General features: G+C 50.8%; 1 protein-coding gene across 2 annotated transcripts in view; it reads left to right on the top strand.

The window, feature by feature from the left end:
• Positions 1 to 235: 235 nt before the first annotated feature.
• EPS15L1 (epidermal growth factor receptor pathway substrate 15 like 1) overlaps positions 236 to 13,898 on the top strand; it is a 100,012-nt gene continuing 86,349 nt past the window's right edge. Inside the window, exon 1 of one of the 2 annotated variants that reach the window (XM_022558732.2) lies at positions 236 to 323. In XM_022558732.2, the coding sequence (XP_022414440.1) occupies positions 291 to 323 (33 nt within the window). In that variant the 5' untranslated portion in view covers positions 236 to 290. The remainder of the gene's footprint in view (positions 324 to 13,898) is intronic. The other variant, XM_089905226.1, reaches the window with a different exon arrangement.

Below are 13,898 nucleotides of genomic sequence, written 5' to 3'. Positions count from 1 at the left end.
GGAGGGGTAAGGAACCTTGGCAGACGAGCCAAGGAATTGGGAAGGAGGTGGTGAAGGAGCGCGTGAACCACTCTGCAGAGGTCCCGGGCCCCGCCCCCTCCAGCTGGGGCTAGGCGCGCGCGGCCCCGCCCTCAACCCCCTCCCCTTCAGGCTCCGCTGAGCTTGGGCGGCCCTGCTTCGGCCCCGCCCTCTCCCGAGCCGGGCTGCGCGCGCACCGCCCCCCTCGCACCAGTGCGCACGCGCGGCCCCGCCCTGTTCCCCCGGCGCTCGGAGCCCGAGTCCGCGGGAAGATGGCGGCCCCGCTCATCCCCCTCTCCCAGCAGGTACGGGCTGGCTAGGAGGGCCCCCCGCCGCCCGTACGGGGCGCGAGGCGGACGCTGCGGGGAGGCCTAAGCGCGAGGAGGCCCAGCTGGGCGGCGGCGGCTCGCGCTGAGGGGCCCCGGCGGAGGGCGGGCGTGTGGTCCTGAAGGTGACAGGCCGGTCCGGCCTTCGGCCTCCCGCACCAGAGCGACCCTCTGCGGGCGGCGACCCCGCAGGCGGGGCCGCAGCGCGTGCCTGTTCCACCCGGGGCCCGGCGTTCTCCGCAGCTTCCAGGCCGGGTGATGCACGGTAGCATTGGGCTGCCTTTCGGGGAGGTGGGCCAGGGGAGCAAGCATTTCTGCGGGTGCGGCAGCCTCGCGGGTCTTTGTCTCCTGCCGGGTCCCAACGCCGGGGCGGCAGTGTCCCCGCCGCGGCGGAGGGCAGAGCCCCGCCGGAGCCAGGACCTGCCAGCAGTGCGATCCCGGACTCTTCTCTTCTTCCGCTGGGAGCTGCTTCCGCCACCCCTACGCCGTGAAGGGGGTCGCAAGTCTCCGGGCGCCTTGCGGTGCCCTCAGATCAGCCAGATGCTCTTACTAAGGGGCAGTATCAGTGGCGCGACACAGACGTGCAAAAAAGAGCCATGCGCAGGCAACCCTGCCTTCTGGGAGCGACGTTCATTCATTTATCCATCCGTCAAATGTGCGTCGGGCCAGGTGCTGGGAGCGCAGCAGTCACCCAGACCAACAAGGTTGCTGCTGTCCTGGAGGCGACACTCTCGTGGGAACTAGAAACTACCTGTGTCCTGCTAGTAACAGCTGCTTTTATTTGCTGAATATCTGTGTTGTACCAAGCACCGTATTATACGCACTTTGCCAGAATTATCTAGCACAGCATTGGGATTGAGAGTGAGGACACAGGGTCACAGCATCTTGCGTTCAGATCTTGACTCCAAGGCTTACTTCTCTGACTGTCCTTGGACGAAGCTCTTAGCCTCTCTATGCCCCAGCCACCTCATTTGGAAAATGGGAATATGAAAAAAGTATTGGGGTTAGGTGAAGATTAAGCATGTAAAGCACTTAGAACAGTGCTTGGCACATCGGACTCACTCATTGATTCTGTAATTATAACCATTATTTAATTCTCTGGCAGATTTGGGCATTTGGAAATAGAGATTACAGCTGTGAGAATGCCAAACCGCAGGAGAGCTGTTAGGCAGGTTGACATGACTGGTCAGCTGATCCAAGGAGAGAGACAGTGCATACTTGCTAAATATTGCCAGAACTAGCCAATTTGTAACACTGTCACTAAATTAAAAGCATTAGAGACCAGTGGTTATGAATTAACAGATATGAAAGTGCTCTGTAAACTATTAAGTGCCCTACAGATGTTGGGTATTATTATTGATAGGCAGTTGCTACCTTTTAGGGTATGGTGGGGTGTGTGTGTGTGTGTGTGTGTGTGTGAGAAACAGGCTTAGGCTCATTTAATGAGGAAGCGCCCCTGGTTTTTAAAACTTCCTATCCACTTTCGGCACCTGCCTTAATTTGAACTTTTTTTTTTAATTAATTAATTAATTAATTAATTTTTTGGGCTGCGTTTGGTCTTCATTGCTGCGCGTGGGCTTTCTCTAGTTGTCGCGAGTGGGGGCTACTTTTTGTTGCGGTGCACGGCCTTCTCATTGTGGTGGCTTCTCGTTGTGGAGCACAGGCTCTAGGCGCGCGGGCTCCAGTAGCTGTGACACATGAGCTCTCGAGCTCAGGCTCAGTAGTTGTGGCGCACGGGCTTAGTTGCTCCGCGGCATGTGGGATATTCCCGGACCAGGGCTCGAACCCGTGTCTCCTGCATTGGCAGGCGGATTCTTAACCCCTGCGCCACCAGAGAAGCCCTTAATTTGAACTTTGATGACAATAGCTAAGGTTAATTGAGTGCTTTAGAGTTTATTAAGTGCTTATCCACACAACGAAGAGAGGGGATTCTTACTTCTTACGTTACTGATGAAGGATTAGCTTTAGAGGAAGGCAGTGGTTTGCTGCTGTGAAGTAAGGTGTGAAAACCTGAATCAGGTCATGTGATTCATCTGCTTAGCACCTTTTAGAATAAAATCCCAATCCCTCCCCAGGAATCCCTGCTGGTCAGGTGCCTGCCAGCCTCCCCTGCTTTTTTCTCACCCTGGCACCCACACTGCAGCCATACTTGCGGCTTTTCTGTTCTGCTCGTAGTTTAAGCTCTGTCTGTCCTTATGATGTCCCATGGGCTGTTCCTCCTTCTTGAAGTGCTCATCCCTATTTCTTACCTTCATGGTGCCAGTGCCTGGCTCCTTTCAGGTGGCAGCTCAAATGTCATTCTCCCCAGAGGCCTTTGCTGGTTACCTGTTGTAAGTCCCCCTCCCCTAGCACTGTGCCTCCGCCACACCACCCGTCAGCACCAGTCATGGTCCACAGATGTCTGTGGGTCTCTTTGCTGTCTGTGTCCCCATTAGACCAGACATAGATCTCTTGCTCAGCGCTCCTGACTCTGTGCTCAGCACCCAGGGGGTGTCAGGTAAACCCATGAAGCAGGAACGGGAAACTGAGACCCAGAGAAATTAAGTAACTTGCTGAAGTCCCATAGCTGGTGGGTGCAGAGCTGGGGTTGACCCACATCTGTCTGCCTGCAGAGCCCTGCTCTTTCCGCTCTTCTAGGCAGCCTGCTGGCCCACAGCAGCACCAGGCAAATGTGTCTGGAATGAAGACTCAGTGCTTGGGACACTTGTTTGTCCTTTTGTCCCTTGTTTTTTCCTCCAAAATAACTGCTAGTTTCTGTGTATTACTAGAATGTTAATGCAGTATAAATTGGGGTGGTGGTGGTAGTCAGGTTTTATTTATTTATTTTTATTTTTTAATTAATTCTTATTGGAGTATAGTTGCTTTACAATGTTGTGAGAGCCAGGTTTTAGAGTAAATTTGGCTCACCCTGTAAGATCCAGAGTTCCCTGGCTGTCTCTGTCTTACTGACCTGCCTCAACCTGGTTTTTGTTGACTACGTGGCTCCCGGTAAAGCACGAACATGTAAGTTTTGCCTCTTCTGCCCCAACTTTGAGCTTTAAAACAGCTTTCCCCTGCCTGGTTCTTAATCCTGATCAGTTGATCGGGGAAGCAAGGGACTGTCTTTGATCAGATGTATTGGATAGAGCGTCCACTCTCTGATGCCTCAGGCTGTGCCGACAGCCCCGGCCACCGGTGGTGAGAGGCACCTCGTCAGCCCCACTCCAGGGCTGCTGTCCACTTTGACCTGAACTGAGCAGCCAGCACTCACTCGGAAAGCTACTCGATATTCTTCCTCGGGACGGTGCTCTTGGAGCCCCATTATCATTTGAGGCCCCTTCAGGGTGCCTGTTTTTCAATGTTAGGGTTCCCAGATATTCTTTCAGTGACCTCAGTTATGCAGTACTTTCTGCACCTCAGTTTCCCCATCTGCAAATTGGGACTAATACTCTATACCTGTTTTATCTGTCTTACAACAGTGGAGTGTCAGAATCCCTCAGGGTGATAGACGTGTGCGCAAAGTGCTTTCATTTGTGTAGCACACTGTTTGTTCAGGCATTTACTGGGCATCTTCTCTTGGCTGGTGCTTTCTGGGCAGCAGGGTGTACCAGCAAACCTGAAGACCATCCTGCCCCAGGGAGCTGAGGTTCTAAGGAGAGGGCGCAGACGTACAGAAATGAACAAACACGTACACAGTATAGTGATGCCATCTGCGCTGTGAGAAGTGTAAAGCTGAGGAGGGCACAGTCAGATGCGGAGGTCTGGGAAGGCCTGGAGTCCACACAGGCTCCAAGGACTGAGTAGGAAAGGCGTTTGGATGGCTCAGATTATCCTCCCAGTCACCCTGGTCAGTCATCCTCGCTTTATATAAAGGGGTAAACTGAGGCCCAGAGACCTTATGTCACTTGCCAAAGGTGGCACCCAGCAAGCTCACGCTGACACGGCTCTTCTGACCCCCGTCCTGGGTTCTGCGTTGCACTGCAGTTTCCTGTCTTGGAATTTTTTTTTTTTTTTAAGCTGCCAAGCGTTATGGTAGTGTGAGGTCTCATTTGTTTTTAAACAGTGGTCCTGCTACTTCATCATTAGGTTCTATGGAGTCTGGTGGAGAGAAGATCACTTGTTTACATTTTTATTTTATTATTTTTTAATGGGGAGGGGGAGATGGAAAGACCTGCTTGTCGTCTTTATGAGGGATCAGCAGGCTTCCCTGCTGCAGTGGGTACTCAGTGCTTCCAGAGGCTGATGGAGGAAAGAGTGGGCCATACCCAGCCCCCAGGGAGAGTGCACTCTGCTCAGGCTGGGGAGGCTCAGGTCCGAGCTGGAGGAGGGCCGGGTGACTTGCTTGCACTTGGGTGTGTTGGAGACGCTTGCCTGGAGGAGAAGGGGCATTTGGACTGGGCTGTGGAGATCCTGGGAAGGGAGGGAGGCATGGCATTTCTGACAGAGGCAGAGCAGAATGAGCGAAAGCCAAGAAACTGGAACTCCAGCTCAAAGGGCCGAATGTGAGGCCGGGGATGCGACTTTGGGGTACATGTCCCTCTTTTAACTAGGGTGACTTAGGGTTGAAGGGAAGAAGGTGGCATGGTAAAATGGGACACAGGAGTCTGTGCCTGGCCTACAAATTGGCCTGAGACAAAAGGGCCTGACAGGGTGTCTGCTTGTCCAGAGAGTAGCTGACGCAGACGTGGGGGAGGAAAGGAGATCTGCCGGCTCTGTGGCCCAAAGGCTGCTCCTGCGTGGAGTGCTTTGCCCGCTACAGCAGTCTTACTGCTACAGGCTGATGGGGGGGGGGGGCGAAGCAGAGGTTACAGATGACCGCAAACAGCCGTCTCCTCAGATTGCCGCCCGGTTCTGCCTGATGAGTGGGATTGTTGTAGTTCTTGATAGCAGAATCGATTTACTGACTGTGTTCTGGACTGCCTGATAGAGAGTTGGTTCTCCTCCTTTTGTACATACTGGCTGAAAGCAGGGAAAGGTGGTGCCTAGCCGTCACTGTCTATGGACTGGATCAGGCCTCTGCCCCACCCAGCTCATGGCACCCCTGTATCCTGCACCTCCCAGACCTGTTGCTCTGCCCTGCAGCCCCTAGGCCCTTCTTTCAGTTGCTTGCATATTCTCTCTTGCCTCAGGGCCTTTGCACATGGTATTCATGGCCTCTCTGGATTGTTCTTTCCCCCACTTCATCTCCGGTTAATCCCTACTCCTCTTCATGTCTCAGCTGCCACATCACTTCCGTGACAGCCTGGCCCAGCTTTTCTGTTACTGCCTTTGGGGATACTCTGTACTTTTCCACATACCAGTTTGTAATTTTCTATTGGTGGGAGTATTTGATTGATGGTCTTTCTCTCCCACTACCTAGACCATGTCAACAAAGGCAGGGGCTGTGCAGGTTTTAATTTGACCTCGTACCCTAGGTGCTAGGAGTCATCTGTTGAACTAAAGGCTGACGGGTAGGGCAGGTCCACTTTATGAGAGGCAGTTAGGAGCTCTGGCAGTTCTTGAGGAGTGAAGTGACACGTTTAGATTGTCTGACTGCTTATACAGGGAATGCCCAGAGCTGGGTACTAGCTCAGAGACATTTGCTGTGCTACAGTCCTGAAGTGGTACAGAGCAACCTGGCCTGAGGTTTCTGGAAGAGCAGAACGGCTGATGATCAAAGGAATATGTGGATTGGCTACCAGTACAGGGATCCTCTGAGTGGGGGCAGGAAGCAGGAGGAAGAAGCAGGTGTGGTGTGGGCAGCCAGCAGGACAAGACAAGCCTTTGTGGGAGCCAGGTGGGTGGCACCAGGTGGTGGCTGTGTCAGTTGAGACCAGACCTTCATCACGTTTGCAACAGGCCCTCCAGGCTGGGCCAGACCCCACATTGAGGCACAGCCCATCTCCTGGGGACACCCCCCACCCTGCAATGTTACATTTACTGAGCACCTACTTTGTGCTGGCTCAGACCCAAGATAAATAAAGCTGAACACCTGCCCTTCAGATGGCTGAACTGGAGCCGGGCTCCCAGGCACGGATAATCCGGACACCCTGTGGCGGACATCCTTGTGGAGGTCTGGTGGCAGCCCGCAGAAGTGGAATGAATTGCTTCCACTGGGCTGGACATAGGAGAGGAGGAAGAGGAGACTGGCATCTCCCTTTTTCTTTTCCCTCCTCTGTTCCAGTAGGACCGGAGGAAGCAGAGGTGTGCAGCCTTTCAGTCTGGCTGCTTGCCCCTCAACCCCCATCTTTACAGTTTGCCCCTCCTATCCGCTCTGCCCAGTCAAAGCCCCCGTTCCCAGACTCTGGTCACCTGGGGTGTCCCAGAGTGGTGTTGCGGAGAGATTTGGGGCACAGGTCTTGCATGCAAGTAAGGGAGTGTGGTTGGATACCCACTTTGTGCCCATTCACCACTGACTCCCTGTCAGGGAGGTGTCATTGTCATCATTCTTGTGCTTATTTCTGAACAAGAAAACTGAAAAGGGAGAGAGGTAAAATGCCTGGTGTCAGACCTCCTGGGGAGGTGGGGTGTCTGGGTTGGCCCACAGATCTAAAACTCCCGTGGATGCCATGTTGTGGGCTCCTGGGAGGGCAGGAGCAGCTCTATCCCTGCTGTGTCCCAGCATCTGAAGCAGGCAGGTGATCGTCACCTGTTGATTGATTGCTGCGTGCTCTGAATAGCAGCCAGGAGCGCAGTCTCTCTCTAGCTGCTCTTGTTGGTAGTCGATTGGTGGGAACATTTTGTATTTTATGTCTTGGGTGAAGAAACAGGCATGTACGTACTCTACTGGTGACGAAAGTCAGGGCACCCCCCTCACCCCTGGGCCAGCATCCTGATGGCCAGGCCCCCACCCCTCCCCAGGATTCCCGATGCCTCTTCACTTCTGCTGTGAGAGGGTGTGAGAAGGGGTTCTCTGATTTACTCGTGACAGTAACAAGCATCCCTGTTGATCCATAGAAGATTGGCTTTTCTTAACCCACATAGGATGGGCTTTTCAACTTTACATTTCCAGTGGAGAAACAAAACTATCTTCTTTCAGGCTGTTTTTAAAGAGGAAAGATTAAACAAGAAAAAAACTTGACAGTGAGGCCCTCTTTAGGAGACTGCTTAACAAGGACTCTGAAGATTTGGGGATGGATTAGCCCTCTAAATTCCCCCACACCCGAGAAACGGCACTATTGGAGGTCCCAGAACCCTATAGATTTTGGTATGTGTGATCACAGATGTTTCTCCCTTTGGGTGTCTTCTTTGATAAAGATTAGGGCGGCTTCTGTGCCCTCAGTGCACCCCTACATCCATTTTGAACATTTTGAACACTACCTCTATGGAGAAGAGGGTTCCCAAAGGGATGAGCTGATACCCATGCTGCCTAGTGGGTCGGGCAATCCTGTGGGTCACTGTGGTGCTCACACATCAGGCCATGGAATCAGCATTTTATTTCAGGCCAAGTTTTTAGTTATTGGCATTTGACTTTTTGATTTTTTTGTTGCCTTTTTGCCACTGGAAAATATTCTTTAATTCACAACCCTGTAAGTGGGTTTTTATAGGTATGTACTTAGCCTACTATGTGTGAAATTGTATGTTTAAAAAAAACAACCACTGAGACTAAGAGAACTGGTAAAGACTGTTCTGTCCTGGTGTTGGGAGCAGCTCAGCCAACTAGTTGAGTGAGAAAATGAGTATGATATGTACTATAGAGTGTTCAACATTTGGTGAAATATTTTATTGTTTGGTAAAAAGATAATTTGTCACAGCCAGCTGTAAGGATGACAGTTCTTTGTAGATAAAACCTGTTCTTCTGTCTCAGTACCAATAATAACAACCACCACAAAAATAGTTACCACATCTGCTTCCCCTTGAAGCGTGTGCTTTACCTACATATTCTTTTTTTTTTTTTGAGTGTATGATTTTTTTTTATACTGGAGTATAATTGCTTCACAATGTTGTATTAGTTTCTGCCAGTACAACAAAGTGAATAAGCCATATGCACACACGTATCCCCATATCCCCTCCTTCTTGAGCCTCCCTCCCACCCTCCCTGTCCCACCCCTCTAGGTGGTCACAAAGCACCGAGTTGATCTCCCCGTGCTATGCAGCTGCTTCCCACCGGCCATCCATTTTACATTTGGTAGTGTATGTATGTCAATGCTACTCTCTCACTGTGTCCTAGCCTCCCCTTCCCCCCTGTGTCCTCAAGTCCGTTCTCAACGTCTGCATCTTTATTCCTGCCCTGCCACTAGGTTCATCGGTACCATTTTTCTAGATTCCATATATATGTGTTAGCATACAGTATTTGTTTTTCTCTTTCTGACTTACTTCACTCTGTATGACAGACTCTGTGTCCATCCACCTCACTACAAATAACTCAAATTTTGTTCCTTTTTATGACTGAGTAATATTCCATTGTATATATGTGCCACATCTTCTTTATTCATTCATCTGTCAATGGGCATTTAGTTACCTACATATTCTCATTTGATACTTATAGGAATGGTCAGGACAGTCACTGTATTATCTCCATTTTACAGATGGGGAAACTGAGGCCCTGAAAGGCTTTGTAGCTTTTCACTCTGCCTCTGAGGGGTGGAGCTTTTTTTTTAAAATAAATTTATTTATTTATTTATAATTTTTGGCTGCGTTGGGTCTTTATTGCTACGTGTGGGCTTTCTCTAGTTGCAGCGAGTGGGGGGGCTACTCTTCATTGCGGTGCGCGGGCTTCTCATTGTGGTGGCTTCTCTTGTTGCGGAGCACGGGCTGTAGGAGCGCAGGCTTCAGTAGTTGTGGCTTGTGGGCTCTAGAGCGCAGGCTCAGTAGCTGTGGCTAGTGGGCTCTAGAGCACAGGCTCAGTAGTTGTGGTGCACAGGCTTAGTTGCTCCGCGGCATGTGAGATCTTCCCGGACCAGGGCTGGGACTCGTGTCCCCTGCATTGGCAGGCGGATTCTTAACCACTGCGCCACCAGGGAAGTCCGAGGGGTGGAGCTTTGTCTGCCTGAGAACTGACCATTCTCCACCCATCTTACCCACTCCCTCCCGAGGTTTCATCTAAATCTCACCTGTGCCATGAACAAACTTTTCCTGAAGGTATGGGCCCAGCGTTGTGGGTGGGGTTGAATAAATGTGAAACCTCCACCCCCCAAGTAGTGAAATGTAGGGAGGGGGCCTGGTCATAACAGTAGCCTTAACATAAATTAGGAGTGTGGGAGAGAGGGACTCATTTCAGCTCGGAATTGGGGCAGCGTCTTACAGCAGGGGGTTTGGTGCTGGGGCTGGAAGGTAACTGGCTTTCATCAGGCAGATGCCCCCTCCCCCCAGGATAGTTTGTGCCCAGACAAGGGTGAAAGGTGCACAGTGTGTTCAGTAGAGCATCTGCCAGACCAGGAAGGAAGGCGGGGCTTGACGGCTGTTTGTGTGTCTGTGAGCAAGTGAGTGTGTGTGTGTGTGTAGGGGTGAGTTTGGGGGAAGTTAACCTGGCAGGGCCAGGAGGTGGCTTTGGGGTGCATCGAAAGCATGGCCGGGTGGAGCTTCACACTCCCTCAGCAACCACAGAGCGTCTTTTCATTTTGGCGTGACCTCTTGCCAAATGGGATGGAGGGGGAAGCTGGTGAAGGTGAGGTTCCACCTGAGAGGCTGGGACCTGGTCACAGGTGTGTGCAGAGCGAGGAGGGGGTTGAAAGGCCATTCTCGCTGCTGTGTCTACCTAATCCCTCCCTGCCTGCCCGGCAGGACAAAGCTCCATTCCTGTGCTGCCCTTGCCAGTGCCTTTGTGTGTTTGTTCCCTGACCAGATCATGATGTGATGCTCTGCTCTGCGGTTGGCGGGGACTGCCTTTCTGCTCACAGTGGAATCCGGGAGCTTGGCTTGGTGCCTGCTGCCTAGAGGGCTCCTAGGCTCTGAGGAAGAGCAGTGGGCAGTGGGAGGCTGATCGTGCCACCTACAGAGGGGAGCAGGGAGGAGGCACAGAGAGCTGCTGACTCGATCTGCCCTGGGGATCCCTGGGTCCTTGTGAAATGTTGGGCCAGGGCTCAGAAGATGGAAGGGATGTTGGAACCCTGGGGTGGCCGATGTAGAAAAGGAATTTTGGGAAGGTTCGGGGCACACTTGGGGAAAGTTGGGAGCACCATGAGAAATGGGTGCTTTCAAGGAGGGCTGTAGGTGCCCTGCTGTGTAGGGGGCACTTACTGCTAAGATGTCGCCCCTATGAGTCTCCCCAGTGCCTCTTCAGGGCCTGGTCCGTCGGATGGAGGAAGGAAAGATAGAATAGAAATGATGGGGCGGGGGGTGTTCTCTGTGATGCCTGGAAGAGTGGTGTCCAGGGAGGCCTGCAGGGAGGCCAGGGCTACGTTGGTCTTTTTATTTATTTATTTTTTAATTTAAAAAAATTTTTTTGGTAGGGGGGCACTCCACGAGGCATGCAAGATCTTAGTTCCCCTACCAGGGATCGAACCCATGCCCCATGCAGTGGAAGCACAGAGTCTTAACCACTGGACCATCAGGGAAGTCCCCAGGGCCACGTTGATCTTAAGCTGCAGTGTTTGGCTGGAATCTGCTCCCTGCCCCACCCACGCTGCCTGGGCAAGGTCCCTTTCCAGTGTCATCCACCTGCTCCTCTGCATGGCCGTACTCAACCCTGTACCCCTCTCTCTGTGCCCATCCTCTGGTCCCCACAAGACCCCACTCCCTTGGTGTTTTCTTGCCAACGGCACCTCCTTTCTCCGTTGTGGGCCTGTCTTCCCCCAGCGCATCCGTGTGGCGGTGCTCCTCAGCCTGTTGGTTGTCTCGTGTCCCCTCGGGCAGGCTCAGCAGTGTAGCCGCCGTCTCCCTGCCCTCACAGGTGGGTGTCTGTGGGCTACAGAGTCGCCCTCCATCCTGTCTTTTCCTCATAGCACTTACAGCCTGCTGCGTGTGTTGTCATGTCTAATGACATTCTCCTCCAGACCAGGAGTTCCGAGAGGCTGGGGTGGGGGCGTGGTCCCCTTATTCACTGTTGCACCCCATGGAGGCCAGTGCCTGGGACCAGGCAGGCACTCCATAGATACTGCTGGAATGGAAAAGAGATTTCCACCTCGACGTCCCATAGGGACATCCCAGAGAAAAATGTTCAAGGGGGAACAGCCCCCTCTTATCTGAGTGTTTCCGCATCGTGGATGGCTGTGTTCTTTGGGCCTCATTCTCCTGGAGGACGATGGCAGTCTCTCCCTAGCTTCCTCCCCTCCCTCCTGTCACCCGATCCAAGTAGCTGAGTGCATACTCAGTTCACCTCACGAGCGCGTCTGCTCAGGTCGCCTTCAGGAGGACAGGATGACGTTCTGACCTCTCAGCAAGGGGTGTGCAGACCTGTCATGTCATTGTGTCTGCCATTCCTGCCTGGTCCTGCATCCTGTGCAGGGCAGTGTGTTGGAGCAGGAAGGCTGCCTCCAGTGACTTTTGTTCCTTCCTCACTTCTGTTTCCGGTAGATGGGATTGAGAGTGCTGGACTCCCGGAGCCTGGAAGCTTTCACACCTTGATTCTGTGTTCTTCCAGATGGCGTCTCACCCTAAACTACCCCTGCCTGGCTTGTTCACATTGATACCTCATTGTGTGTCTAGACTTTCAGGTGTGGTTCTCTTGCTCCTTGGTTCTCCTTTTAGGAGAACTCCCCTGTATCACGTCCCCACTGCAGGCCCTGAGTTCTGCGTGGGTAGGAGGGAGGCCCCGCATTCTGTGCCAAATGGCAGGCACACGTCTTCAGCTGGCCTTCATCATGGCGGTCATTTTGGTCCCTGGGGAGAATCGTGTATCATCCTTCAGATCCCTCTTCTCCTTTCGCGTCTCCTTTTCCTTTTTCTGTCCTATTTACAAAAAGCAGTGTGTGCTAACGTGGATCACTGGAGAACTCAAGAAAGCTGGGAGAGGCAACCAGTTCACAGGTAGGAATCACTGTACACATGTGGTGTCCATCCTGCCAGGTTTAGATCCAAGTAGATGTGATCACTGTGTGCTTACCAGCCAGGTCATAACTGCATGCTGATTTGGGCCCTCCCTTTTCACTTGAGCAAACATCGTAAACGTTCTGCCTGTGCCATTTTTACCGCTTTGTGGTATTCTGTCCCAAGGAGACACAGCAGTTCATTATTGGCTTAACTAGTTCTTGACTATTTCCAGTCCTTTACTGTCACCTGCAGTCCTGCCCTGAAGAAGGGCAAACTGATCCAACCCTCTTGCCCTCCTGCCTTCCTGCATATCTGATCATTACAGAATCCCAGGAGGAGACCCTAGAGTATCGGGAAGGCCTAAAGAAATTCTGGTTTTTATTATTTGACAAAAGCAAAATCTGGTTTTGTCAAATAATAAAAAGAAAGAAATTATTTGTTAAAGAAATTAACAAATAGACAAATTCTGGTTTTTATCATTTGACAAAAGCACGATCCTGCCAGTGATAAAGCTACTTTTCATTTATCGCACTTAAACCTGAAGCAGCTTGTACCATTAAAATCCTTGCCAGAGCAGAAACACAACAAATGTTCGTCTTTAATTATGTCAAATTTTAAGCGCACTAAAAGTAGAGGGAAGAGTTTAATAACTCCTATGTACTCACCACCCGTTCACAACAGATGCCAACGTTTTGCAAATGTCTTTACCCAAGTGTTTCTCATCTTAGAAATCATATTTCAATATGCACTTCTAGTAGCTGAGACTGTTTTCTTTTACATTACCACAGTGCCATACCACAACTTAATTAATAATAATCTGATACCCAGTCCATATTCAAATTTCCCTGATTATCTAAAAATGTCACCTTGCGTTGGTTGTGAGATCTCCTGAGTCTTTTTTTTTTTTTAATTTTTAAAATTTTGAGGTAATTGTAGGTTCACATGCAATTGTTAAAAAACAATGATGCAGAGAGATCCTGTGTATTCTTTATCTGGTTTTCTCCAGTGGTAATATTTTGCAAATCTGTAGGACACCATCCTAACCAAAACACTGACATTGCTACAGTCAGATGCAGAACAGTTCCATCCCCACAGGGATCTCTCTGGTTGCCCTTTTACAGCCACACCCACTTCCCTCCCATCTCATTCCTTTCTGATCCTTGGCAACCACTAATCTGTTCATTTGTATAATTTCAGCATTTTAATAATGTACAGTGGAATCATACAGTATGTAACCTTTGGAGATTGGCCTTTTTCACTCAGTATAATCCTCTGGAGATTCTCCTGGGTTGTTGTGTATATCCGTAGTTGATTCCTTTTCATAGCCAAGTAGTATTCCATGGTGCTGTGGGACCACGGTTCATTGAAGCAGTTACCCATTGAAGGAGATCTGGCGTGCTTCAGTTTTGGGCGATTATGAATAAAGCTGCACTAAACATTTGAGTACAGGATGTTCTGTGATCTTAAGTCTTCATTTCTCTGGACGAATGCCCAGGACAGTTGCTGGGTCCTGTGATAGTTGCATGTTTAGTTTAGTTTTTTTTTTTTAATAGCTGCCAAGCTGTTTTCCAGAGTAGTTGTAACTTTTTACATTCCCACAAGCTCCATATGAGTGATCCAGTTTCTCTGCATGCTTACCAGTGTCACCAATTCTTTTTTTTTAAAATAAATTTATTTATTTATTTA

The sequence above is a fragment of the Delphinapterus leucas genome, unplaced genomic scaffold (assembly GCF_059928025.1).
Source record: "Delphinapterus leucas isolate spDelLeu-1000000601 "Yukka" unplaced genomic scaffold, BTC_Dleu_Yukka2 spDelLeu_asBTCV2_sq25, whole genome shotgun sequence".
In the NCBI taxonomy this organism is placed as follows: domain Eukaryota; kingdom Metazoa; phylum Chordata; class Mammalia; order Artiodactyla; family Monodontidae; genus Delphinapterus; species Delphinapterus leucas.
Note: the sequence above shows the minus strand (reverse complement) of the source record. Positions and strands in the feature narration are given on the sequence as shown.